Source organism: Bubalus bubalis, chromosome 11 (assembly GCF_019923935.1).
Source record: "Bubalus bubalis isolate 160015118507 breed Murrah chromosome 11, NDDB_SH_1, whole genome shotgun sequence".
NCBI lineage: Eukaryota > Metazoa > Chordata > Mammalia > Artiodactyla > Bovidae > Bubalus > Bubalus bubalis.
The window spans coordinates 48,767,574-48,794,692 of NC_059167.1; the positions used below are offsets into that span (position 1 = coordinate 48,767,574).

Sequence of the window (27,119 nt, forward strand, 5' to 3'; positions counted from 1 at the left end):
ATGTACTGGGTTGGCCAAAAAGTTCATTCGGTTTAAAAGTCAAATTTAAAAACATATTTTTCATTTTCACCAATAACTTAATTGAATAACATATTCCCTAACTGAGCAAACTTTTTGGCCCACTCAATATATTTTTTGTCTTATCTATATGTGATCCACTAGTATAGGTAAATACAATTGAATCTATCAAAAAGTAACGTAAGAAAATGGAAACCTTCTATTACCTTCCAAAACCACTGGATGACTTGATGATTTATGCTGTAGCCATTTTTGTACTTTGTGTGTTCTCTCCAGTCATTCACATCCACATCTCCCAAGCCACACATCAGAAGCTACATAAGAAGAAATGTCAAACTGTAGACAAGAAAAATCAGGGGTACAAAAGTCCTGTTTTAAGATAAAAGCAATATTTCTTACCTCTAGTTCATTTTCATCAAAAATTTTGATGAGATCCTGTGGTATCAGTTCAAAAAACCCCTAGAAAAAAGAATATATTTAAAACCCTAGTTAGTGGGGTCAATGGACAATTCCATACTTCAGTTTCTGGGTGGGAATGGAGAAATCCCATACCCACACAGATTCCTACCCCTACATGGTTCATGGGCTCTTTAACTGACATTTCAATGTCAGCAAGAAAGTACACGTTTGTTCTCCCATTGATTCCTCAAAGTGGTTATTTTCAAACCACCCTACACCTTTCAAGCTTTCTTCACCGTGTCACCCTTTACAGCAGATAATTTCTATTTGAGAGAGAAAATAAAAGCAGTTCTGCTGGATGGAATTCCCTTCAACATTCTGCACCCCCACTTAGCACCAACATCCATGAGGGTCTTGTCCCCATTGCAGTGGAGAGAGGGACCACTTCCTCTCTGTGCTTCATTTGTTTCCCCAAGGATGTCTTCACCAAACTTTTACTAGCTCACATTTTTTTTTTTGTTAAAGATATTTGGGGGGATGTGGATCATTTTTCAAGTCTTTATTGAATTTGTTACAATACTGCTTTTGTTTTATGTCTTGGTTTTTTGGCCACGAGGCATGTGGGATCTTAGTTCCCCAACCAGAGATGGAACCTGCACCGCCTGCATTGGAAGGCAAAGTCTTAACCACTAGGCCATCAGGGAAGTGCCTATTAACTCACTCTTGATGCATCTAAATTTGTTCAAGCCCTATTTACTTTCAAAACAAAATAAGAAAGCAAACCCCTCTTTCTTCTCTTCACACCCATGTTCTGGACAGTGTTACTACACATTACCAAATCCACTTGCTCCCCCTCATCCCTCAACACTGCAATCTGACCTCTTCACCAATGCTTCCCTGAAACTGTCTTGGAGAAAGTCAAAGACAACTTTGTGGCTACATCTAATGAATACTTTCTAGTTCCCTATCTTATCTGACTTCTCTATACTATGATATTGTTGACAATACCTTTGTTCTTGAAACTGTCTGCTGTTGATGGTTTTCCTCTTATGTCTCTGCCTTTGCTGATTTTCTCTGATGTCTCCTTTCTTTCTGTCCATTCCTTAAATGTTGGTGTTCCGACATCCCCATGTGTGGCCATCCACTTTCACCATTCTTACCATTCTTTTGAATTTTCCATCTTGTTTAGTCCACAGCTTCACAGAAAGTAGACAGTCCCCAGATCTCCATCCTTTAAATCACCTTGAGCTATTAATCTCCCTTCCTGAGTATCATTCATGTGCATGCATAGCTCTGTTCCCGCTGTCCTGATCAGTTCCCCTGGGGTGATTCCAGCACTTGCTCAACTAGCCTCTGCTGCTTGTCTTGCCCTCCTCTAGCTTACTATTCATTCACATCACTTCCAGAAAGATCTGAGCAAAATATACACTGAATCTTGGTATTTTATTGTTAGCAGCCTTGAATGCCACCTTCCTTCCTCACTGGACTTCAGAGAAAACACCAAACAAATAGGCCCCTCATCATCTGGTTCCTCCCATCTCTCCAGACTTAGTTCACCTCTTGCATCCCCGTTGGCTCAGATGGTAAAGAATCTGCCTGCAAAGTAGGTGACCCAGGTTGGATCCCTTGGTTGGGAAAATCCCCCGGAGAAGGGAATGGCTACCCACTCCAGTATTCTTGCCTGATGAATTCCATGGTCAGAGAAGCTTGGCGGACTACAGTCCACGGGGTTACAAAGAGTCAAACACAACTGGGCAATTAACACTTGCATCCTCTCATCCAGTACAACTGCTTGTATTTTCTCTAATGTGTGCCCAGTTTGTCTTATTACTAGACTTTGCATGTGCTGCCCCCTCTGCTTGGAACTGTATTTCCTTCTTCTCTGTGGCTGGCCAATCCCTCTACCCCTCCCATGGCCCTGCCCCCACCTCTCCCTGCTCTGGTTTCTACCTCTCTTCTCTGCTCACCTAGCACTGTGGGCTTCCCTGGTCCATTTCACCCTTAGATTCTCTGCTCCTCGACAACACAACCTACGTCCTTGAGCCTTGCATAGCACCAGACACATGGCCAGTGCTCAGTATTGAATAAATGAAAAAGTGTGTGATATTTAACAGAAGACTTTTAATTAGCTTAGGAAATGAATGCCCTGGCAACAGCCTAAATGTTCATCAATTTGGAACTTTAAGTGACTTATGAATTTACATTATGAATAAAATACAGCTACAAAGAAAGGTCACTATATGTCACTATATATGTAAAACATCTCCAATAAGTATTTGACAAAAGAAGAAAGGGAGTCACAAACCAACATGTATGGCATGATCCCATTTAGGAAAAGACATAAACGGCATGTTCCAGGGGTTCCCAGGGGCTTCCCTAGTCGCCCAGATAGTAAAGAATCTGCCAGCAATGCAGGAGAGCTGGGTTCAATCCTTGGGTTGGGAAGATCCCCTGGAGAAGGGAATGGTTACCCACTCCAGTAATCCTGCAAGGAGAATTCCACAGACAGAGAAGCCTGGCGGGCTACAGTTCATGGAGTTGAGAAGAGTTGGACATGATGAGTGACTAACACTTTCACTTTTGAGGGGTTCCCAACCCCTGGGGCATGAATAAGTGCTAGTCTGGGGAACTGGGCCACACAGCAGGAGGTGGGGGTGGGCGAGCCAGTGAAGCTTCATCTGCTATTCCCCATGACTTGCATTACTGCTGAACTATCCCTCCACCTGACCCCAAGATCCACAGAAAAATTGTGTTCCATGAAATCGGTCCCTGGGGCCAAAAAGATTGGGGTCTGCTGATATATTCCACACTCTTGTCCCTTTGTTCACCTATGTTTACATAAGGTGAGGGGAGGGGACTATAAAAGGTGAGAGGGGATCCATGCTACGGAGGACTGTTTATTGCATGGACTTCTTGAATGACAGTTTTTTAACTCAACATCTATTCATTTAATACTCTGTTAGTATGAAAACAAGGGCTTCCCTGGTAGCTCAGCTGGTAAAGAATCCACCTGCAATGCAGGAGACCCCAGTTCAATTTCTGGGTCAGGAAGATCCCCTGGTGAAGGGATAGGTTACCCACTCCAGTATTCTTGGGCTTCCCTGGTGGCTCAGCTGGTAAAGAGTCCACCTGCAATCTGGGAGACCTGGGTTTGATCACTGGGTTGGGAAGATCTCCTGGAGAAGGGAATGGCTACCCACTCCAGTATTCGGGCATGGAAAATTCCATGGAGTGTATAGTACATGGGGTTGCAAAGAGTCAGACATGACTGGTGACTTTCACTTTACTTCAGTATGAAAACATGGGCTTCCTTGGTGGCTCAGACAGTAAAGAATCTGTCTGCAATGCAGGAAACCTGGGTTCGATCCCTGGGTGGGGAAGATCCCCTGGAGAATAAAATGGCAACCCACTCCAGTATTCTTGCCCAGAGAATTCCATGAACAGTGGAGTCTGGTGGGCTACAGTTCATGGAATTGCAGAGTTTGACACGACTGAGCGAGTAACACTTTACTTCAGTATGAAAACATAATTCAAGATGGCTTTAAAAAGCAAATCACATACTACTTTTTTCTCTGATACAATAAGGCCCCTTTTTTCTCTGATATGACAATGGACTATGCTTTGAAACTATAGGATAGGAAACAAAAGAAAATGAATACCTCTTTAAAAGCAGCCATTTGCTTCTGGATTCGGTTTACAAATCGCCATTGTATTACAAGACTAGAAGAAATAAAACATTTTATCTTTTTCACAGGGAATAAGAAAAGATGTTAAGGTACACGTATTCTGGTTAGAAACAAAAAATTAAGACTAACTAGCTAAGTCCAAGGCAAGAACTGAATGAGTGAGTAAAAGTATAGAATTGTTATAGAAAAGAATATTGAGACTCTGACTCTAGAGAAAGAAAAAGAAGATACAAAGAATCTTCACAGAAAGAAGTACAAAATTATTTCCAATGAAGTATTTACTAAAAATAGTAAAGTATAACAAAATACTTACTAAATATATTCCTTTTTGTTCTTATTGGTGACAACTATTTCTGATCCACCACTTTTCAACTCATGTTGATGTGTCTGAAATTAAGCATGATACCTTGTATGTTATTTTAGTGAAAAAAATAAAGTATACATATTACAGTTATACAAGAAGCCTGGTGTTTTAAATTAAATCCACTCAAAAGCTAAGGAAACTTGAAATATTAGTTTTACTAAAATACATATGGAATGAGTCAAAAGTCAAAGAAGCAGAAATTCTTTCTGAGAGACAGCTTTTGTTACGGGAAAATAAATTTTAAAATAGAATGCAGAAATGTGTTGAGTATATGCATTATTTAATGTCTAAATTTATAAAATTTTGCTTAAGTTATTAAACTTGAGTTCTAAAGCTTCACAATTTATGTACCATTTAAATAAATAAAAATTTACAAACCTGTCCAAAAAGTTCTTCATCTATGACAAACCTGAGGTCCAATTCTGTTGGATCATTTTCAAGAATCCATCTTAATGAATTGTAATACTCACTATCCTAGATGGGATAAATTGCATATTTAAAATTTGTGTACAGAAAGAAGATATCTGAATCTGCAAAGAAAGTAACCGAAGGTCTGAATAACTGGACAAAAGATGAAAAGGTCAGATGGATCTCTTACACACACACACACACACACACATTACAAAAAGAGATGAATAGTAAGTACATGAGTATAAATACAGATATTGGGACTTCTCTGGCAGTCCAGTGGTTAGGATGCCATACCTCCACTGCAGAGGGGTGCGAGTTCCATCCCTGGTTGGGGAAGTAAGATCCAGCATGCCACAGGGTATGTCCAAAAAAAAGCATTTATCAATAGCATGGTGCTGCTTAAAAGTTTAGAAGTCTATTTCTGTTTGGAAGCAGTGAAGGTACAGATTTTTATTATCCAGTTAAAGGGTCAGTTCTGAGATATATCCTAACTTCCATGATATTCAGGGGCTCTCAGCACCAGTCCATATGGCCAATGAGACTGTGTTTGAAATGATTAAGTAACTCTGAGGAGACTGCTATTTATACTTGGCCCTAAATTGAAGAAAAATCTCAAATTAAATATAGAACCTTAATTTTCTAACTCCGATAACTATACAGTGTTATGATTTATAAAGAACTATACTGTTCAGGGGCTTCCCACGTGGCACTAATGGTAAAGAACCCACCTGCCAATGCAGGAGACATAAGAGACGCAGGTTCAGTCCTGGGTTGGGAAGATCCCCTGGAGGAGGGCATAGCAGCCCACTCCAGTATTCTTGCCTGAAGAACCCCATGGACAGAGAAGCCTGGAGGGCTATAGTTCATAGGGTCGCAAAGAGTCAGACACGACTGAAGCAACTAGGCATGCATGCACATAATGTTCATACTGATAATATGTCACGAGAAAGGGACTTGGTACCATGGAAGAGGCCTTGGAATCCATGTGTTCTACACATTTCTATGGTGCTATTCAGCATGGGTTATAAGGGTATAGCCAAGGATTTAATTCTTGGGTTTCTGTTTCTATGTAGTAGCCTAATTTCAAAACTTTGCTTTGGACTGCCAGTTTGAAAACATGCCATTCATCACAAATGATCACAATTCAAATACTGACACAAGAGACACACAAAATTATTGTATATAGTATGCTGAAGTATTTAGGGAGAAATTTACTCATACCTGAAACTTTCTTTGAAATGCATCAAAGAAATAAGATGCATTGATAGATAGGGAGCAGGCATGTGGATAGATATGTCATAAAGTAAGTATGGATAAAAAGCCAATTGTGGAATCTGGGTGATAGATATACATATATCCATTGTAAAACTTTTTCAACTCTATCATATGTTAGTAAATTTTCCAAATAAAATGTTGGGGGAAATGTTAATTTATATTCAGAACATCTGTTGATTTCATCATTAAAAAGTAAGTCTTTAAAATATTCAGTTGCCTGGTAAATTATACTTTATATGATAAGTGAAAAAGACATACCACTGATTCCATATCATGAAGTGTTATTGGCTTGTGCAGCATCATCTTATAAAATGGGCGGATGAAAAAACCTTGCAAAAAATCAAATATATTTAAAATGATTACCAAGCAAAAGAAATCAGATAATTACATACCAAAAAGTATTAAGCTTAATATTAACGATCTGAGTAAAGTAAATCAGAAAGAGAAAAATAAATATTGTATATTAATGCATATAAATGGAATCTATAAAAATGGTACTGATGAACCTATTTGCAAGGCAGGAATAGAGACACAGACATAGAGAATAGACTTGCAGACACAGTGGGGGAAGGAGAGGGTGGGATGAATTGAGAGAGTAGAATTAAAACATATACACTAACAGGGGGCGGTACTAAGATGGCAGAGGGATAGGAGAGGGAGACCACTTTCTCCCCCACAAATTCAATGAAAGATCATTTGAACACTGAACAAACACCACAAAACAACTTCTGGATGCTGGCGGAGGACACCAGGCACCCAGAAAGGCAGCCCATTGTCTTCGAAAGGAGGTAGACAAAATATAAAAGGATAAAAAGAGAGACAAAAGAGTTAGGGATGGAGACCCGTCCAGGGGAAGGAGTCATAAAAGAGGAGAAGTTTCCAAACACCAGGAAACCCTCTCACCGGCAGGTCTGTGGGGAGTTTTGGGATCTCAGAGGGCAACATAACCGGGAGGAAAAAATAAATAAATAAAACCCACAGATTACGCACCTAATTGCAACTCCCAGCAGAGAAGTAGCCCAGACGCTGGCATCTGCCACCAGCAAGTAGGGGCTGAACAGGGAGGAGCGGGCTGCATTGCGTAGGGTAAGGACTGGGCCTGAATGCCCTGAGGGCAATCTGAGGGAGCTAACGTGAGATAGCAACCCAAACCATGGGATAGTTAGAGAGGAAAAAAAAAAAGAGGAAAGAGCAAGAGAGAACTTTCCAGCGAAAAGCTCTAACCTAAGGCACTGCCAGGTCTGCTCACAGAACAAAGAGCAAATACCAGAGGAGAGCTAGCCAACAGTGGACCAGCCCATCCTCCACCGGAGGCAGAGAGGCAGGTGGGTGACAGCCAGAGCCAGAAGGCAAGGGGCAAACTCGGCCCCAGAGATGGCATCCTCTACCAAACTGCAAGCAGGCTCCCAGTTGCTAACCAAGTCTTCCTGGGATCCTGGACAGTTGACATCTGCCAGGAGGGTCACAGCCAGAGATCAGCTCCCCAAAGGAGACACACGGCACACCTGAGATGGCGCTCCCACTGCGCACCCCGGAAACTGAAAGTCTGGGATGGGGGAGGTGATAAGACGCACTGCCCCACCTGGGGAGTGTGCACTCGCCAAGCACCTGGTTACCTGAGCTGCTCGGACCTGGGAAGGGCACAAAACGCAGGCCCAACCAAGTCTGTGCCTTTGTGGAGTACCCGAGAACCTGAACCTGAGTGGCTTAGACCTGGGAAGTGCATGCAACCTAGGGCCGCCTTAGACAGTTCCCCTGCAGAGCAACCTGGATGGAGCCTGAGCAGTGTAGACCAGGAAAGCACACATGCTGTGAGTGGGAGCAAACCCAGTGTGGCAAAGACACTGTGAGCACTCCCCATACACAGCAGTGACATTTGTTTGCAGTGTTCCTTCCTCCCCGCAGCACAATTGAACAAGTGAGCCTAAATAAATGACCACTTCCGCCCCCTTGTATCAGGGCAGAAGTTACATACTGAAGAGACTTGCAAACACAGGAAGCCAAAATAAAGAAGAGGGAACCACTTTAGAAGTGACAGGAGCAGCAGATTAAAACCCTGTAGTTAGCATTGGCTACATTGGAAGGGATCTATAGACCCTGTGGGAGAAGGCAACGGCAACCCACTCCAGTACTTTTGCCTGGAAAATCCCTGGACAGAGGAGACTGGTAGGCTGCAGTCCATGGGGTCGCAAAGAGTTGGACATGACTGAACGACTTCACTTTCATTTTTCACTTTCATGCATTGGAGAAGGAAATGGCCACCCACTCCAGTGTGCTTGCCTGGAGAATCCCAGAGACGGGGGAGCCTGATGGGCTGCCGTCTATGGCGTCGCACAGAGTCAGACACGACTGAAGTGACTTAACAGCAGCAGCAGCATAGACCCTGGGAAGAAGTATAAGCTGGAACAAGGAACTATCTGAAACTGAACTGACCCCACACTACCTTTAACAGCTCCAGAGACATTCCTAGATATATTTTACTATTATCATTCTTTAATTTTTAATTTTTAAGTTCCTCATTATTCCTTTAATTTTCCTTTTTAAAACCTACTATCATCTTGCAAAAAAAAGACCCTATTTTTAAAGCACATTTCATATATATATATATATATTTTTATAACTTTTGTGATTTTTTTTTAATACTGTATTTTTGAGAGTCTAACCTTTACTCTAGATTTTTAATCTTTGCTTTTTGGTATTTGTTATCAATTCTGTACCTTTAAGAATCCAATCGTCAGTACCCATTTTTACTCAGGAGTGTGATTACTGGCTTGATTGCTCTCTCCCCTTTTGACATTCCTTTTTCTCCCCCGGGTCACCTCTATCTCCTCCCTCCCCCTTCTCTTTTCAACTTAATTCTGTGAATCTCTTTAGGTGTTCTGGGCTGTGGAGAACACTTAGGGAACTGATCACAGGCTAGATTGGTCTCTTTCCTTTTGACTCCCCCCATCCTCTCCTCCTGGTCACCTCTATCTCCTTCCTCCTCTTCTCTTCTCTATGGAACTCCGTGAAACTGTCTTGAGTGTTCCAGACTGTAGAGAGCAAATTAGGGAATTGATTACTGGCTAAACTGCTCTCTCCCCTTTTGATACCCCCTCTTCTCCTCCTGGTCACCTCTATCTCCCTCCTCCCTTTTCTCTTCATGTAACTCTGTGAACCTCTCTGGGTTTCCCCCACTATGGAGAATTTTTTCACCATTAACCTAGATGTTTTATCATCAGTGCTACATGGATGGAGAAGTCTTCAGGCTACTGTAAGAATAAGACTGAAAGCCAGAGGCAGGAGGCTTAAATCCAAAACTTAAGAACACCAGAAAACTCCTGACTCCAGGGAACATTAATCAACAAGAATTCATCCAAAAGCCTCCATACCTACACTGAAACCAAGCTCCACCCAAGAACCAACAAGTTTCAGAGCAAGATATACCAAGCTAATTCTCCAACAACACAAGAACATAACCCTGAGCACAAAAATACAGGCGGCCAAAAGTCACACCAAACCTATAGACACCTCAAAACTCACTACTGGACACTTCATTGAACTCCGGAGAGAAGAGATCCAGCTCCACCTGCCAGAACACCAATGCAATCTTCCCTATCCAGGAAACCTTGACAAGCCACTCATCCAACCCCACCCACAGGGAGGAACCTCCACAATAAAGAGGAACCACAAACTTCCAGCATACAGAAAGGCCACCCCAAACACAACAACCTAAACAAGATGAAAAGGCAGAGAACTATTCAGCAGGTAAAGGAACATGATAAAAGCCCACCAAACCAAACCAAAGAGGAGACGATAGGGAGTCTACCTGAAAAAGAATTCAGAATAATGATAGTGAAAATGATCCAAAATCTTGAAAACAAAATGGAGTTACAGATAAATAGTCTGGAGACAAGGATTGAGAAGATGTAAGAAAAGTTTAACAAGGACCTAGAAGAAATAAAAAAGAGTCAATCAATAAGGAATAATGCAATAACTGAGATCAAAAGCACTCTGGAGGAAACCAACAGTAGAATAACTGAGGCAGAAGATAGGATAAGTGAGGTGGAAGATAGAATGGTGGAAATAAATGAAGCAGAGAGTAAAAAAGAAGTAAAAGAAATGAGGACAACCTCAGAGACCTCTGGGACAATGTTAAACACCCCAACATTCGAGTCATAGGAGTCTCAGAAGAAAAAGACAAAAGGAAAGGCCATAAGACAATACTTGAGGAGATAATAGTTGAAACCTTCCCTAAAATGGGGAAGGAAATAGCCACCCAAGTCCAAGAAACCCAGAGAGTCCCAAATAGGATGAACCCAAGGCAAAACACCCCACCACATATATCAATCAAATTAACGAAGATCAAACACAAAGAACAAATATTAAAAGCAACAAGGGAAAAACAACAAATAAATCACAAAGGGATCCCCAAAAGGATAAGAGCTGATCTTCAATAGAAACTCTTCAAGCCAGAAGGGAATGGCAGGACATACTTAAAGTGATGAAAGAGAAAAACCTACATCCCAGATTACTGTACCCAGCAAGAATCTCATTCAAATATGAAGGAGAAATCAAAAGCTTTACAGACAAGCAAAAGCTCAGAAAATTCAGCACCACCAAACCAGCTCTTCAACAAATGCTACAGGATCTTTTCTAGACAGGAAACACAGAAAAGGTTTATAAATTCAAACCCAAAACAACAAAGTAAATGGCAACAGGACCATACTTATCAATAATTACCTTGTTGAATATCAATAATTGAATGCCCCAATCAAAAGACAAAGACTGGCTGAATGGGTACAAAAACAAGACCCCTATATATGCTGTCTACAAGAGACCCACCTCAAACATAGGGACGCATATAGACTGAAAGTGAAAGGCTGGAAAAAGATATTTCATGCAAATGGAGACCAAAAGAAAGCAGGAGTAGCAATACTCATATCAGATAAAATACTTTGAAATAAAGGCTGTGAAAAGAGACAAAGAAGGACACCACACTACATAATGATCAAAGGATCAATCCAAGAAGAAGATATAACAATTATAAATATATATGCACCCAACATAGGAGCACCGCAATATGTAAGGCACATGCTAACAAGTATGAAAGAGGAAATTAACAGTAACACCATAATAGTGGGAGACTTTAATAACCCACTCACACCTATGGATAGATCAGCTAAACAGAAAATTAGTAAGGAAACACAAAGTTTAAATGATACAATGGACCAGCTAGACCTAATTGATATCTATAGGACATTTCACCCTAAAATAATGAATTTCACCTTTTTCTCAAGTGCACATGGAACCTTCTCCAGGATAGATCACACACTGGGCCATAAATCTACCCTTGGTAAATTCAAAAAATTGCAATCATCTCAAGCATCTTTTCTGACCACAATGCGGTAAGATTAGATGTCAACTACTGGGAAAAAAAACTATTAAAAATACAAACATATGGAGGCTAAACAACACACTTCTGAATAACCAACAAATCACAAAAGAAATTTTTAAAAAATCAAAATATGCATAGAAACAAATGAAAATGAAAACACAACCCCAAACCTATGGGATTCAGTAAAAGCAGTGCTAAGGGGAAGGTTCATAGCAATACAAGCCTACCTCAAGAAACAGAGAGAAATCAAATAAATAACCTAACTCTACACCTAAAGCAACCAGAAAAAGAAGAAATTAAGCACCCCAGGGTTAGTAGAAGGAAAGAAATCATAAAAATTAGGGCAGAAATAAATGAAAAAGAAACAAAAGAGACCATAGCCAAAATCAACAAAGCTAAAAGCTGGTTCTTTGAGAAGATAAATAAAATAGACAAACCATTAGCCAGACTCATCAAGAAAAAAAGGAAGAATCAAATCAACAAAATTAGAAATGGAATTGGAGAAATCCCAACAGACAACACAAATATACAAAGTATCATAAGAGACTACTATCAGCAATTATAAGCCAATAAAATGGACAATTTGGAAGAAATGGACAAATTCTTAGAAAAGTATAACTTTTCAAAACTGAACCAGGAAGAAATAGAAAATCTTAACAGATCCATCACAAGCACAGAAATCAAAACTGTAATCAGAAATCTTCCAACAGACAAAAGCCCAGGACCAGATGGCTTCACAGCTGAATTCTACCAAAAATTTAGAGAAGAGCTAACACCTATCCTACTTAAACTCTTCCAGAAAATTGCAGAGGAAGGTAACCTTCCAAACTCATTCTATGAGGCCACCATCACCCTAATACCAAAACCAGACAAAGATGCCACAAAAAAAGAAAACTACAGGCCAATATCACTGATGAACAAAGATGCAAAAATTCTTAACAAAATTCTAGCAAACAGAATTCAACAACATATTAAAAAGATCATACATCATGATCAAGTGGGCTTTATCCCCAGGATGCAAGGATTCTTCAATATTCGCAAATCAATCAACGTGATACATCACATTAACAAACTGAAAGATAAAAACCGTATGATTATCTCAATAGATGCAGAGAAAGCCTTTGACAAAATTCAATATCCATTTATGATTTAAAAAACCCTCCAGAAAGCAGGCATAGAAGGAACATACCTCAACATAATAAAAGCCATATATGATAAACCCACAGAAAACATTATCCTCAATGGTGAAAAATTGAAAGCATTTCCTCTAAAGTCAGGAACAAGACAGGGATGCCCACTCTCACCACTATTATTCAACATAGTTTTTGAAGTTTTATCCATAGCAGTCAGGGAAGAAAAAGAAATAAAAGGAATCCAGATTGGAAAAGAAGAAGTAAAACTCTCACTGTTTGCAGATGACATGGTCCTCTACATAGAAAACCCTAAAGACTCCACCAGAAAATTACTAGAGCCAATCAATGAATATAGTAAAGTTTCAGGATATAAAATTAACACACCGAAATCCCTTGCATTCCTATACACTAACGATGAGAAAACAGAGAAATTAAGGAAACAATTCCATTCACCATTGCAATGAAAAGATTAAAATACTTAGGAATAAATCTACCTAAAAATACAAACGAGCTATATATAGAAAACTATAAAACACTGATGAAAGAAATCAAAGATGACACAAATAGATGGAGAAATATACCATGTTCATGGATTGGAAGAATCAATATAGTGAAAATGAGTATACTACCCAAAGCAATCTATAGATTCAATGCAATCCCTATCAAGCTACCAACAGTATTTTTCAGAGAACTAAAACAAATAATTTCACAATTTGTATGGAAATACAAAAAACCTCGAATAGCCAAAGCAATCTTGAGAAAGAAGAATGGATCTGGAGGAATCAACCTGCCTGACTTCAGGCTATACTAAAAAGCAAAAGTCATTAAGACAGTATGGCACTGGCACAAAGACAGAAACATAGATCAATGGAACAAAATAGAAAGCCCAGAGAGAAATCCATGCACCTATGGACACTTTATCTTTGACAAAGGAGGCAAGAATATACAATGGAGAAAAGACAATCTCTTTAACAAGTGGTGCTGGGTAAACTGGTCAACCACTTGTAAAAGAATGAAACTAGAACACTTCCTAACACCATACATAAAAATAAACTCAAAATGGATTAAAGATCTAAATGTAAGACCAGAAACTATAAAACTCCTAGAGGAAAACATTGGCAAAACACTCTCTGACATAAATTACAGCAGGATCCTCTATGACCCACCTCCCAGAGCAATGGAAATAAAAGCAGAAATAAAAAAAAATGGGACCTAGTTAAACTCAAAAGCTTTTGCACAACAAAGGAAACTATAAGCAAAGTGAAAAGACAGTCTTCAGAATGGGAGAAAATAATAGCAAATGAAGCAACTGACAAAGAATTAATCTCAAAAATATACAAGCAACTCCTACAGCTCAATTCCAGAAAAATAGGTGATCCAATCAAAAAATGGGCCAAAGAACTAAACAGACATTTCTCCAAAGAAGACATACAGATGGCTAACAAACACATGAAAAGATGCTCAACATCACTCATTATCAGAGAAATGCAAATCAAAACCTCAATGGGGTATCATCTTATGCCAGTCAGAATGGCTGCTATCCAAAAGTCTATAAACAATAAATCGTGGAGAGCGTGCAGAGAAAAAAGGAACCCTCTTACACTGTTGGTGGGAATGCAAACTAGTATAGCTACTATGGAGAACAGCATGGAGATTCCTTAAAAAATTGGAAATAGAACTGCCGTATGACCCAGCAATCCCACTGCTGGGCATACACACTGAGGAAACCAGAATTGAAAGAGACACATATACCCCAATGTTCATCACAGCACTATTTACAATAGCCAGGACATGGAAGCAACCTAGATGTCCATTGGCAGATAAATGGATAAGAAAGCTGTAGTACATATATACAATGGAATATTACTCAGCTATTAAAAAGAATGCATTTGAATCACTTCTAATGAGGTGGATGAAACTGGAGCCTATTATACAGAGTGAAGTAAGTCAGAAAGAAAAACACCAATACAGTATATTAACGCATATATATGGAATTTAGAAAGATGGTAATGATGACCCTATATGCAAGACAACAAAAGAGACAGAGATGTAAAGAACAGACTTTTGGACTCTGTGGGAGAAGGTGAGGGTGGGATGATTTGAGAGAATAGCATTGAAACATGTATATTATCATATGTGAAACAGATCACCAGTCCAGGTTCGATGCCTGAAACAGGGTGCTGAGGGCTGGTGCACTGGGATGACCCTGAGGGATGGGATGGGGAGGGAGGTGGGAGGGAGGGTCAGGATGCGGAACACATGTACACCCATGGCTGATTCATATGAATGTAATGCAAAAACTACCATAATATTGTAAAGTAATTAGCCTCCAATTCAAATGAATAAAAAAAAGAAAGAAAAAAACATATACACTACCATGTGTAAAATAAGATAGCTAGTGGGAAGCTGCTGTATAACACAGGGAGCTCAGCTCAGCTCTGTGGCAACTGAGGGGGTAGGGTGGGGGGTTGGGTGGAAGGGAGACTCATGAGGGAGGGGAGATATATATATATATACACACACACACACACACACATACACACACACACACACAGCTGATTCACACTGATGTATTGTGGAAACCAACACAACATGTAAAGCAATTATCCTCCAATTAAAAAAAAATACTAACCATCCAACAGTTTGCCATGATACACTGCCATCCCAGCTACCCGACCAATAAACTTGAAGTAAGAGAGGTGATCTTCATTACACAGTCCAGAATTGGGATTTATCTGTAGGGTATAATTATCCCTGTAAAGATAACCACATTTAAATGCTCCTTTCTATATTTCATATAAAAACTTTAATATGACAAGTAATTGTAAATTGTCTCCCTCTTTTTACAGTTGTTCAACTCTATTACAACCATATTAGACCACTGGATTTAATGGTTTTAAAAATAGTCATTTTGTTCAAAAGGTGGAAACAATCCAAATGTTTTTGAAAGCTAAATGGATAAATAAATGTGGTATAGACACATAATGGGATATTACACAGCCTTCAAAAGGAAGGAAATTCTACCACATTCTGCTACATGGATAAACTTTGAGAACACTATGCTAATGAAGTTAAGTCAGTTATAAAAGGTCAAATACTGTATGATTCTACTTATACAAGGTACTGAGTATAGTCCAGTTCATAGAAACAGAAAGTGGAATGGTTAATGCCAGGGAATGGGGGAGATCACATTTAAAGGATACAGTTTCAGTGTGGGATGATGAAAAAGTTCTGGAGGTAGATGGTGGTGATGGGTGCACAACAATGAATGCACTTAACACGCTGCTGCTGCTGCTGCTAAGTCGCTTCAGTCGTGTCCGACTCTGTGCGACCCCACAGACAGCAGCCCATCAGGCTCTGCCGTACCTGGGATTCTCCAGGCAAGAGCGCTGGAGTGGGTTGTCATTTCCTTCTCCATTGCGTGAAAGTGAAAAGTGAAAGTGAAGTTGCTCAGTCGAGTCCAACTCGTGGTGACCCCATGGACTGCAGCCTACCAGGCTCCTCCATCCATGGGATTTTCTAGGCAAGAGTACTGGAGTGGCTTGCCATTGCCTTCTCCGGCACTTAACATGATAAGAATGTTAAATTTTATGTTATGTATATTTCACTATAACTTTTAAAAGTTATTTCTGAAACAACATTAGTTACCCTCTCCCCTTTTCTGGCACATTGTGACTTACATTTCCCTCCCATCACATTACTCTGTTATTTTCAAAACAGTGATTTTTTTTTTTCTGTACAGTCATTGAAAAGGTACTTACGTAGCAGAATATTCAAACAACCCATAATAAGGGTTAAACATTTCCTTTGAAATCAGAAAGAACCATTCTCTGGCAACTCCTCCATAATCTAGTCCCTTTTCACCATCAAACTCAATCCACAGTCTAGCCTTGAGGAAGTCTGCTCTCTTGACCCCCATAATCCTCCTGTAAGAGTCCTCAAGAACAGTTGCACGGCGAAGTTTCATTTCAAATTTGTTTGGAATGTCATTCTGAAAATCCAGAGAAGACAGACTGTTTAAATCAGTTCAACACACATTTCTCTCATGAATGTTATAAAATTCACTGTATTCTATTCCTGTGCCCAGGATCCTCTTTCAGGCCTATGTATATTGTCTTGTATTCCCTCCACAGTATTAAAGAACTCATGCATTTTCTCTAGTCATGTAATAACAAAGACTTCTCATTTTCACATCTGAAGAAGCAGCTACTGATGGTGAAAGTAACACTCATATGAAGGCATTTCATGAGCAGTCATTTCCACTTTAGGATCCAAGAAAGACATTCTGTGACCGACAGTCAGTCAAGGCACTGCCTGCTCTCAATACTTGTCTGCCTGTCAGCTTAGGGTTCTCTCCTCCACATTTCCTCTCTGGAGCCTGTCTACTTCACTCATTAACAGGTGCTAACTTGTACAGACTGTGCCAGCACTGTTCCCAGAATTTTAATGGGTTAACTCATTTACTCCTCATAACAACACTATGAAGAACCTACTATTATTGCCTTCATTTTATGGATGAAGAAACTAAAGATACAAGTTAAGAAAGTCTTAGCTTCTGAGCCTCTGTTCTTAATGAATGAGCTACATTGCCTCGTTTTTCTTTTGTACATAATTTGCTTATATGACAAATGTAGATAACTATGCTTTTAGGCAGACTTTACTGTAAATTATACAGAAACATATCTGAATATTTTATTTTTGAGTACTCTGTATGCAATGTTCCAGTGGAAACCATGAAAAGAAAACATGCCATCAACATTTTGTAGAATCAAGAAAAGGAAAGAGGGTTAGCTCTAAATCAATTTCACTCACAAAATACTTAGGAAAAGTGGGAAAGCCCTTAGAAACATAATGGTATAAGCAGTTTATATAAGCAATATAAGTATAACATAAGTTTTGTGGAGCAATTAAGCCCATGTGCCACAACTACTGAGGCTGAGGGCTGCAACTGAAGTATGGTACACTTCCCCTGTGTAAGCAGCAGAGGAAGTAAACTATAAACAATTTCCTCTGCTGCTTATGCAACTTAAAAAACTGGTAAGACTGGACAAAAGCAATTTTATAATTTTAGACAGTGGGCAAACCACTAGTGCAGGTAAGTGACTCAACAAGCACTTACTCAAGGCCCATTCTGGGCCAGGTCCATGCTAGGCAGGTACTGGAAAGGGGCCAGAGATGGGAGGAAAAGGGAATGAAAACATGGCATAAAATGTAGTCACTTCTTCAGGGAGTTTACAATGTGGTGTGTGTGTGAGAAACAAATGTAAATGTTACTCATTCTGAGATTTAAAAGAGTAGAAAAATTGCTAACAATAGGAACAGAAGCAAAGTTTTGTAGGCAAAAAAAAAAACAAAAACAAGCTATTAATTACAAGTGAGACAACCAAGGAGGCTTCGAGAGAAAGTCCTGTCTGGGGTGGGAAGGGAGAGAAGGGCTGAGGAACAGCAAGCAGGGAGAAGGGTCCCAGCCATCTGAGAGCTGGATGGTACAGAAGGGGGAGGGGAAGAAGAGAGGGATTCGAGTAGAAGGAGTTGCAGAAGCAGTCTGTGGCCACAGTGTAGACAGTGTGAAGGCTGCCTAGGAAGAGCTGCTGAGCAGGAAGTTGCAGGATCAGACTGCTCGCTATGTTCTCAGAGGCTGACACCATCAGATCTAAAAGGTATTTCAATGGAGCTTTCCCAATGGCTCTGCCTGCAATGCAGGAGACACAGGACCCTGGGGTTCGATCCCTGGGTTGGGAAGATCCCCTGGAGGAGGAAATGGCAACCAACTCCAGTATTCTTGCCTGGAAAATCCCTTGGACAAAGGAGCCTGGAAGGCTACAGTCCATGGGTTCTCAAAGAGTTGGAAATGACTAAGCAACTAAGCACACATGAGGGGAGACAAAAGACACACCAGTCAGTGAAAGACCCCTGAAACAGCCTGAGTGACAGAAAATGAATGGGCCCTCTGAGTGAGCGACAACAACAGAAGGGAGGCCACAGCAGCAATTTCCACATCGGAGCTGAGTGGTGGATCATCCGTGGGTTCTGGAGTCAGGTGACCCTGTGTTCAAGTCCTGGCTTCAGCTCGCACATCTTTTCTAACGCTTAATTACCTCATCTATAAAATACGGACGATAAAAGTATTTACCCTTAGGGAGCTGTTTTAGGAATAAGTGGGACAATGCATTGCATGTGCTGACACGGTGCCTGGCACACAGTGGTCTCAATAATGATTAGCCACCCTTAATCCAAACTAATGACATGTTAAGGATGAGGTGGAGGGAAAGGATAAAGGCAGCTCAAGGCTTTGGAGCACTGCTTCACACATTTTTATCTCCTCCTTGATGTTCTGCTCTTTTGCTGTGATGTGATGTGTCCAGACAGGAGTCTTATTTCTTAAATCCTGCTTGGGACGTTTTGTTAAACTGAGGATTCAGATTCTCAGCCTCTTCCTCAGGCTCTTCTTCTGGAACAGCTTCATGTCTCTTATCTTTTCTTTCATAATTTCATCTTCTTATATACCTTTCTTGCATTCTGGGTAATTTCCTCTCTTAATCCCCAATCCGGTATGTCATGTGAGTTAGGAGGATGGACTCTGGCGCTGAGCCACTTGGTTGTACCTGGCTTTGCTATTAATAACCATGGAACTGGATCACACTGCCTAGTTTCTCTGAGCCTCAGCTTCCTCAACTCTCAGATGTGATAATAATAGTCCCTTCATTATAGAGTTATTGCAGAGATTACACAGGGATCATACATGTAACTTAAGAAAAATGCCTAGTATGTGGTCAGAACTCAATAAAAATTACTACTTTCATTATGGTTTTGCGTTCTGTGACCTGCTGCTTAGAGAATATCAACCATTAGACACTGTAACGTGTTTATAAGTCTTCAGACTGGCAAATGGAGAAGCTAATACTTCTATTCCACCAGTGTCTTGTCATTAAGAGTGAAAACATTTACCATATAAATAATTCAAAACAGACTTCGAATCCCAAAGAATTTTAAGAAGTACAAAACAAATTTCCAGAGCAATTTTAAAACAAGGTTATTATTGAAGATGAGTTTAAAACACTGAAGATATTTTAAGATTTTATTAAGGTATATTTGCACTAAATAAGTACTGTATTTCATTTTTGTCCTGTTTTGGAAGAGAAAAATTTGTGGCAGCAGAAACCATCTTAAATCTTTGGAAAACCAGGCTTCCGGCTTGGAAGGCAAGGAAGTGTAACCCAACGTAGCCACCTAGTGGCAGTACTCCTAAACTGCAGGCAAGGGGAGAGGCCTGAGCAAATCAGAAAGGCGTTAAAAAACGGTCATCCCTCTCACAGACACAGAGAACAGGGCTTCCTTGGGGGCTCAGTGATAAAGATTCCACCTGCCAATGGAGGAGACATGGGTTTGATCCCTGGTCCTGGAAGATCCCACATGCCACGGGCAACTGACCCTGTGCGCGGCAACTACTGAACCTATGCTCTAGAGCCCAGGAACCGCAACTACTGAGACCACGTGCCGTAAATACTGAAGCCTCTGTGCCCTAAGAGCCCGAGTGCCACCACAAGAGAAGCCACCATAATGAGAAGCCCGAGCACTGCCATGAAGAGAACGAAGCCCCTGCTCGCCACAACTAGAGAAAAGCCCCCACAACGAAGACCCAGCACAGCCAAAAATAAATAAATAAATAATATTTATTTATAGAGAGAACAAACTAGTGGTTATGGGTGGGGGGAGGGGCAATACAGAGGTGGGGGAAAAAGGGGTTATTATGGAATTATATAAAACCATGTGTATGAAACCTTTGAAAACTGTAAAGCATTATGGAACTTAAAGACTTTCAATTTAAAAAAATTAATTACTTAAAAAACAGTCATAACCAATAAAATGAAATAGATGGGCAGATTTAGTTCCAAACACACTGAATTTGTGGTGATGGAAAAAGTGTTGTGAATATACCTGATAAGCAAAAGGAGATAAACAACAAGAGGACTGCTCCAATCACAGCTGTACATTCAAATTATGCAGAGATATATTATACTTGAAGCTGTAAAGAATGACTAACACTGGAAAACAATAGTCCAAGACCTCCTACACAAGCAAAGTCTAGGCCACAGGATAATCTCCTGAGTTACTCTTACTCTGTTTCTACAAAACCCAAACCCCACAAACCCAGGAGGAACTCAAGTTAGAGCTCTTCAAAAGCAAGTTTTTAAAACTATCTTCTCTGTTGCAAGGTATATTGAAAAATACAGACATAAAATAACTAGACTCTAATCATATATTACAGCTACTCAAAAAATAAGCATCCTTTCCCTAAAAGAAGCTATCCAAAATTGTTCATATATAATAAATTCTCTATTACTTTTTCAAATGTACTTCCCATGCTTTCAGTCCATATGACAAACATTCCTAAGAACTCATTATAAGTATCACTAACCTGCTTCTTCAACTTTCTTCGGAAGAACTCATACTTTCTTTTGTAATCCCTGGAGTAGGGCACTGCCTTGAGTTAAAAATTTTGGAAAAATAAAGAAGGTTTTAGTTGTTTTATTCTGGAACAATTTTAAAAACTCCCCTCTGGGTATTTTATGAACATAAGTTAAAGGCATTAAAAGAGAATATTTGGAAAGAAAAGTTTAATTCAAAGAAAAAGAAATATAAAACTTAAAAAATTTTAATTTCTCCGTTTAAGATAAAATTGTATCCAGCAATTCTTATGGCTGTAATTTTCATCATGCAGTATTCTTGAAATGCAATAGGCCAGAAACAGGAAATGTCTTCCAAGTAAAGAAATATTAGAAATGAAAATTTCCATTTCTAAAGAGACTTTCAAAGTGATTTCTCCATTAAAGGAACAATTTGAAAAATGTACTTTTTCCTTGAACTCTGAGGAGTTGCCTTTTTATCCATTACTTTAAAAGACTAAACATGGAGTCACAAGAGTAGTCTAAAAGAATTGTATCTTCAATTTTACTTATTTTTGTGAATTAGAAAATAATTATAATCTGAAAAAAAGCTATATAAAAGAAGAAAATTATTTTCCTATCATTAATCTGATTCAAGAGTAGTGTAAACATCATACATGGTAATACTTGTACTTTAAATATGAATGTCTTATATACCAGTATTTACAATGATTTCAACCAAAAAGTTCAAGACATGACCCTGATTTGACAAGGCACTGTCGGCTTTCTCATCAGATACACTCTTGGTTCCTATCTGATTTGCTGAGGAGTCCGGCATTCTTTTTTTAGGTTATTTCAAGTACCAGTCTGAGCACAGCAGCCTCCCTGAGTTAGCTCACTGAGTTAGCTTCACTGAGTTAACTTACTGGCTCAGTGGCATCCCAAGGGTGTTGTGTAGAGTAAAGGTAACTACTTTAAATGCCCTTTTCAAATAACTGAGACCGGCTGTATGGGTGGTGGGGAGAGGAGAGATTTGCAAATGTGCTTTCCTCTCAACACCTTTATTTAGTGCTATACCCTTCATCATCTGTCCTTCAAGAGACAAGTAAGAGGACAACCCCATCAGAGGATGCTGATATAAAGAGACTTACTGGTCCAGTAATTGCTACATGCTGCAAACGAGGGTCTTCCCATTGTGTTTTTTTACTATCTGAAGAAAGAGAGAAAAAAAAGAGGTTCTTTATTCTCATGCAAAAAATTCGATATTACAAAAGATAATGTAATGGGAAAAAAAATCACACTGCACATACTGTGATTTATGTAAAAGATTCTTCCATCAGTGTGAGTTCTTTCTTCCCATCCTGGCTATAATGAAGAACATATTTCAATTATATTAGGAACAGATTTTCAGTGTATGGGCAGAAAAACGGTTTTGGTTATATGGTTGATTTAATTTGTATATTCCATTCTTAGTAGAAGACATCAACACTTCAACAATAATATTAATTATAGTTGTGAAAGAACTACTTCATTCCGAAATACAAATGTTTGAGACAGTCAAGTTAGATGGGTAACGGTTCTATAAACTTACAGGTAAAGGCCCCAGGTCACTGGAAGAATCAAGTGATGTCTTTCCTCTCAGATGAGCTGGAATTTTCAGTCTTGGATCTTCCTTTTTTGGTAGAGTAAATAAAGAAAACAATATATACACACAAACTTTAAAATCGTGAAAGTCAATCTGTTACTATGTTTTCTAGTATCAATGGATTCACTTTCATTTGCTTACTCAATGAAATAATAGGTTCTTATCTAAAATCTCTCATTCATAGTCTACAATATTCAGTTCTAAGGGACCCTGGCAATCCAGTGGTTAAGACTCCACGCTTCCACTTCAGGGGGCATGGGTTCAGTTCCTGATTGGGAAATTAAAATTCTACATACCTTGTGGCATGGCCAAAGAAATATATTTTTTTAATTTAAAAATTAAAAAAAAATTCAATTAGATCTTGAGGAGGATCTGTATTAACTTACTTGCTCTTTCACAAAAACCATTTAGAGTATTTTGCCCACTCTTTAAGGATTATGTCACTACACAGGGCTCTTCTCTAAATAAAAACTGGTGGAAGAGTGGACATAAAGCTGGAGCACGTGTCATTTCTGAGGCCTTGAACATGCTTTTTGATACCTAGACAGGTGCTAAGGTATTAATTTATTAGATATTTATTAATCTTAAGAGATAAGAAGGTAAGCTCAAAAAGGTTACTAAAGGCAACTCAAATTATTGAAAGAACAAAATTTAATTTATTTGGATTTATTTATATATTATCATGTCAATATTGTTTTATTAAATAATGCATTATATAATTTTAATTTAGGCATATTAGTAACTTTTAAGCAATTAATCAAAATCTCTGCATTTACTGATAATTTTCAGTAGTTTTTCTATTAGTGGGAACCAACTACTCAACAACTTTAAGCCTTATCTTAAAAATACTTATCCTACCTAGCTCATAAGGTTTTCTGGATATTATGAGGTATGGATTCAAAAGTACTTTGGAACTAGAGGCCTCATATAAAGGGAAATAATTATGACTAAATATCTTCCTGGGCATTTATGGCTAGTGAGCTAGAAACTGCAAACATAAGAAACACAAGACTTCCTTGGTAGTTAGGACCCCGTGCTTCCACTGAAGAGTGGAATGGGTTCAATCTCTGCTTGCGGAACTAAGATCCCACAAGCCATGTGGCATGGCCAAAAACAAAACAAAAGCCCACTGCAAACAGGAAATAAATGCATCTTCTTAACAATCCCCCCGATATTAAAAATAGGTATAAATATACTGAACAGAAATAATACTATTAAGAATTCAACATATGTTTAACTAAGGACTAGGAATGGATTGGGTAGCCATTCCCTTCTCCAAGAGATCTTCTGGACCCAGGGATCAAATCCAGGTCTCTACTGCATTGCAAACAGATTCTTTACCATCCAAACCACCAGGGAAGCCCGTATTAATGTATACTTATAAAGATTATCAAGAACTACACGTAAGTGATTGTTACTGTTATTACAAATTTAAACTGGAAACCACTGAAGTTACCCAGGTGGTGGTTTTGGTGTTGTGGTCAATGAAGAAAGGCCTCCCGTTTGGTGCATGCCGGACCTCCCAGCCTTTGGGAAGGAATCCTTGCTCCATTTCAGATGGTTGGGTCACCTGTTGTGCTGCATCACTCGCGGGGGCCTGTGGCTGAGGGCCTGCAGAAGAACCCTGGCTTGACGGCAGCTGACTGGTCTCCACTGTGGCCTAGCACATTAATTCAATTATGTAGTAGTATTTACAGAGAACACATAAATAGCTGTGGTTAAAAAGGTAACTGGATCTGCAAACAGCGCACACACTTATAAACAGGCCTAAAGACTGGAGGCTCATTTCTCCAATAAAGTGCTTTGTCAAAGTTTGTTTTTAAAACAATTTAAAATTTCTCAGATAATTCTTGAGCAGTAAGATGCGGTTAACGGTCTGTTAACCCTAGTTGCAGGGAAGCCGCATTGACAACTAGAGAAGGTTGTTTTTTGCTCACCCCAAGACTCACATAGAGTGGGAATTTCCCACACACAAAAATGGGTTCAAATGGTGGTAGACAAAATAAATGGCAAACAGCCACTACAGAAATGGATAACCGAAATGTAATACATTCCTGTGATAAAATATAAGGCAGCTAAAAAAATACACTAGATCTATATATAAACCAACATAATAGGATTTTAAAACAATAGTGAGCAAAAAATATTTAGAATTACATAATATCTTTGTTAAATTTGACACATGGACATAAATAATATTTTGCATTGTTTAGCTCTCTACTAAGTCATAAAATAGGCAGGAAGAATTCCCAACAAGCTCACAGTGATATTTCCCTCTGGGTAACGGGGCCAAGTGCTTGGTTAAAAGATAAAATCTTTTCCTCTGTATTTTATTTTGAAAAACAAAAAATCTAGAACCAAATACGGTGAGCTGTTAATGGTGGTACATTCAGGGTGTTAAAAAAATGGATACTTACTATATTATTCTCTGTACTTTTCAGTTTTAAAAAATTTCTCAAGAGAAATGGTGATATTTTCCTAAATGCTTACAAAGAAATATTATTAATACAAAAGGCAAACTGTTGCCAAGGACAGAGTGTCATTATGACAAAGTTCTTTTATAGATGCTAATCACCAAGATTATTTTTAGCAAACTAATGATCTTAACCATTCAAATTACAAAATTACCCAGTAGACCAGATCATTTACTTTGTCCTCCTAGTCCCAAATGGACTTGTTTTACCTAATAACCAGTAATGACTCATGTATATTAGAGATCTGCAGGAAACGACAGACAGCACCAATAACAGAAAATATTTAGAAGTATTCAGCATCTACTACTAAGTGATATATTAATAGCTCCCATAGAAATATGATGGTTTAAATTACCTAAGAAAACACCATAATGAACAGACTGCAGGATACCTGTATAGTGGGCTTTATCCAGGTAGTAGTTCTGCAATTGTGATCCACATAGTATGATCTTCCTCTTTCATCTTGTTTTTCTTCCCAACCTGGTGGCAATCCAGATGAAGTAGGCAAAAGCTACAGTGAAGAATAACAGAATTAAATCTTAATAAGAAAGAATCCTTCTTATTTATTGTATTTTATCATTACTATTTTTATAAATATCTATTTTATTTATTTGACTGTGTTGGGTCTCAGCTGTATCACACAGGACCTTGGTTGCTGCATGCAGGATCTTTTAGCTGCAGCATGTGGGATGCAGCTGCCTAATCAAGGATTGAACCCAGTTCCCCTGAATTGCAAACATGGAATCTTAGCCACTGGACCACCAGGAAAGCTCCCAGAAAGAATCGTTTTTAAAGGACAATATCTCCTTTTTCACTGACAACCCTCTTTAAAATGAATCATGTTTTAAACCATACTTTAAAGTGCACAGCATTTCAATTAGAAAAAAAAAAACAGAGCAGACAATAATGATGAGTGTGATAACAACATGAGAGTATTAACAACCACATACTGCCCTCACACAGATCATGTCATTTAACCGCCACACAAATCTTAATGAGATAATTAAGATTACTGGCCCATTCTACTTATTGGAAAACTGAAGTTTTAGAAAATGGAAGTAATTTCCTAACAGATAACATTGCTATTATGGAGCTGAGATTTGAACACAGGTAGTCAAACTATAGAAATTATCACCCATATGTGCCAAGTCAAAAGTTACCCCTGCTTTCTTTCTGTGAAGGCTGGGGAAGTGCTGATTACTGTAGTTTATTGCTAATGAACAAAAGAGGTCTAGTTTTCCAGGTTTACTGAAAACAGTCCAGGTCTGACCTTCCTTTTGTCTTTTGAGTTAGATTAGACTCTTCAACGTTTGGCCTGGTTCCCTAATGTGTCTTACATATTAATATTCTGTAGATACACAGAGGTAGATATACATTGCTGACAGTTGTAACGAGCTCTGAGTCTATAAAATAATGGAATTCAAAGTTGCCTGGCATACAAATGTCTAACAGCTAGTGAGTAGATAAATGGGATGTAGTAAACACATCTACAATGATGGACTATCATAAGCTCCTGAAACATGTAGCAACATGGATAAATCTCAAAAACATCGTAGTAAGTGAAAGAGGCCAGACGCATAAGATGGCATACTGTATGATTCCACTTAAATGAAATTCCTATAAAAGTCAAAACTAGCAACAGAAAGCAGATGAGTAGTCACCTGGGGCTAAGAGTAGGTATTACGATTAAGAACACTTTTTGTGGTGATGGAAGAGTTCTCAAACTTCACCGTGGTAGTGTCTGCACAACTGTATAAATTTACTAAAACTCATTTGTGTACTTAAAAATGGATGGATGTTATGGTATGTAAATTATACCTTAAGAAAGCTTTGTGAAAGCAAACAAATCTCTAATCAATGTATTAAGAAGGAAAAGGCATGGAAATAGCTTTTCCAGTACACAAAATGTAAATTGTCTCTAGATTCCGTAGCTCATTTGGTGCACTTAAA

The 27,119-nt window shown here is 39.0% G+C and overlaps 1 protein-coding gene across 3 annotated transcripts in view; it reads right to left on the reverse strand.

The window, feature by feature from the left end:
- The window catches only part of NEDD4 (NEDD4 E3 ubiquitin protein ligase), a 146,382-nt gene that overhangs the window by 6,894 nt on the left and 112,369 nt on the right, over positions 1-27,119 (reverse strand). For all 3 annotated transcript variants that reach the window (XM_006074923.3, XM_006074918.4, XM_044925047.1), the window contains 14 exons: positions 25,561-25,680; positions 24,152-24,355; positions 22,642-22,722; positions 22,361-22,415; positions 22,202-22,260; positions 21,083-21,148; positions 16,425-16,654; positions 15,296-15,417; positions 6,412-6,482; positions 4,846-4,941; positions 4,417-4,490; positions 4,077-4,137; positions 418-477; positions 225-332 (listed from right to left, as the gene is read on the reverse strand). In XM_006074923.3, the coding sequence (XP_006074985.1) occupies positions 225-332; positions 418-477; positions 4,077-4,137; positions 4,417-4,490; positions 4,846-4,941; positions 6,412-6,482; positions 15,296-15,417; positions 16,425-16,654; positions 21,083-21,148; positions 22,202-22,260; positions 22,361-22,415; positions 22,642-22,722; positions 24,152-24,355; positions 25,561-25,680 (1,407 nt within the window). The remainder of the gene's footprint in view (positions 1-224; positions 333-417; positions 478-4,076; positions 4,138-4,416; positions 4,491-4,845; positions 4,942-6,411; positions 6,483-15,295; positions 15,418-16,424; positions 16,655-21,082; positions 21,149-22,201; positions 22,261-22,360; positions 22,416-22,641; positions 22,723-24,151; positions 24,356-25,560; positions 25,681-27,119) is intronic.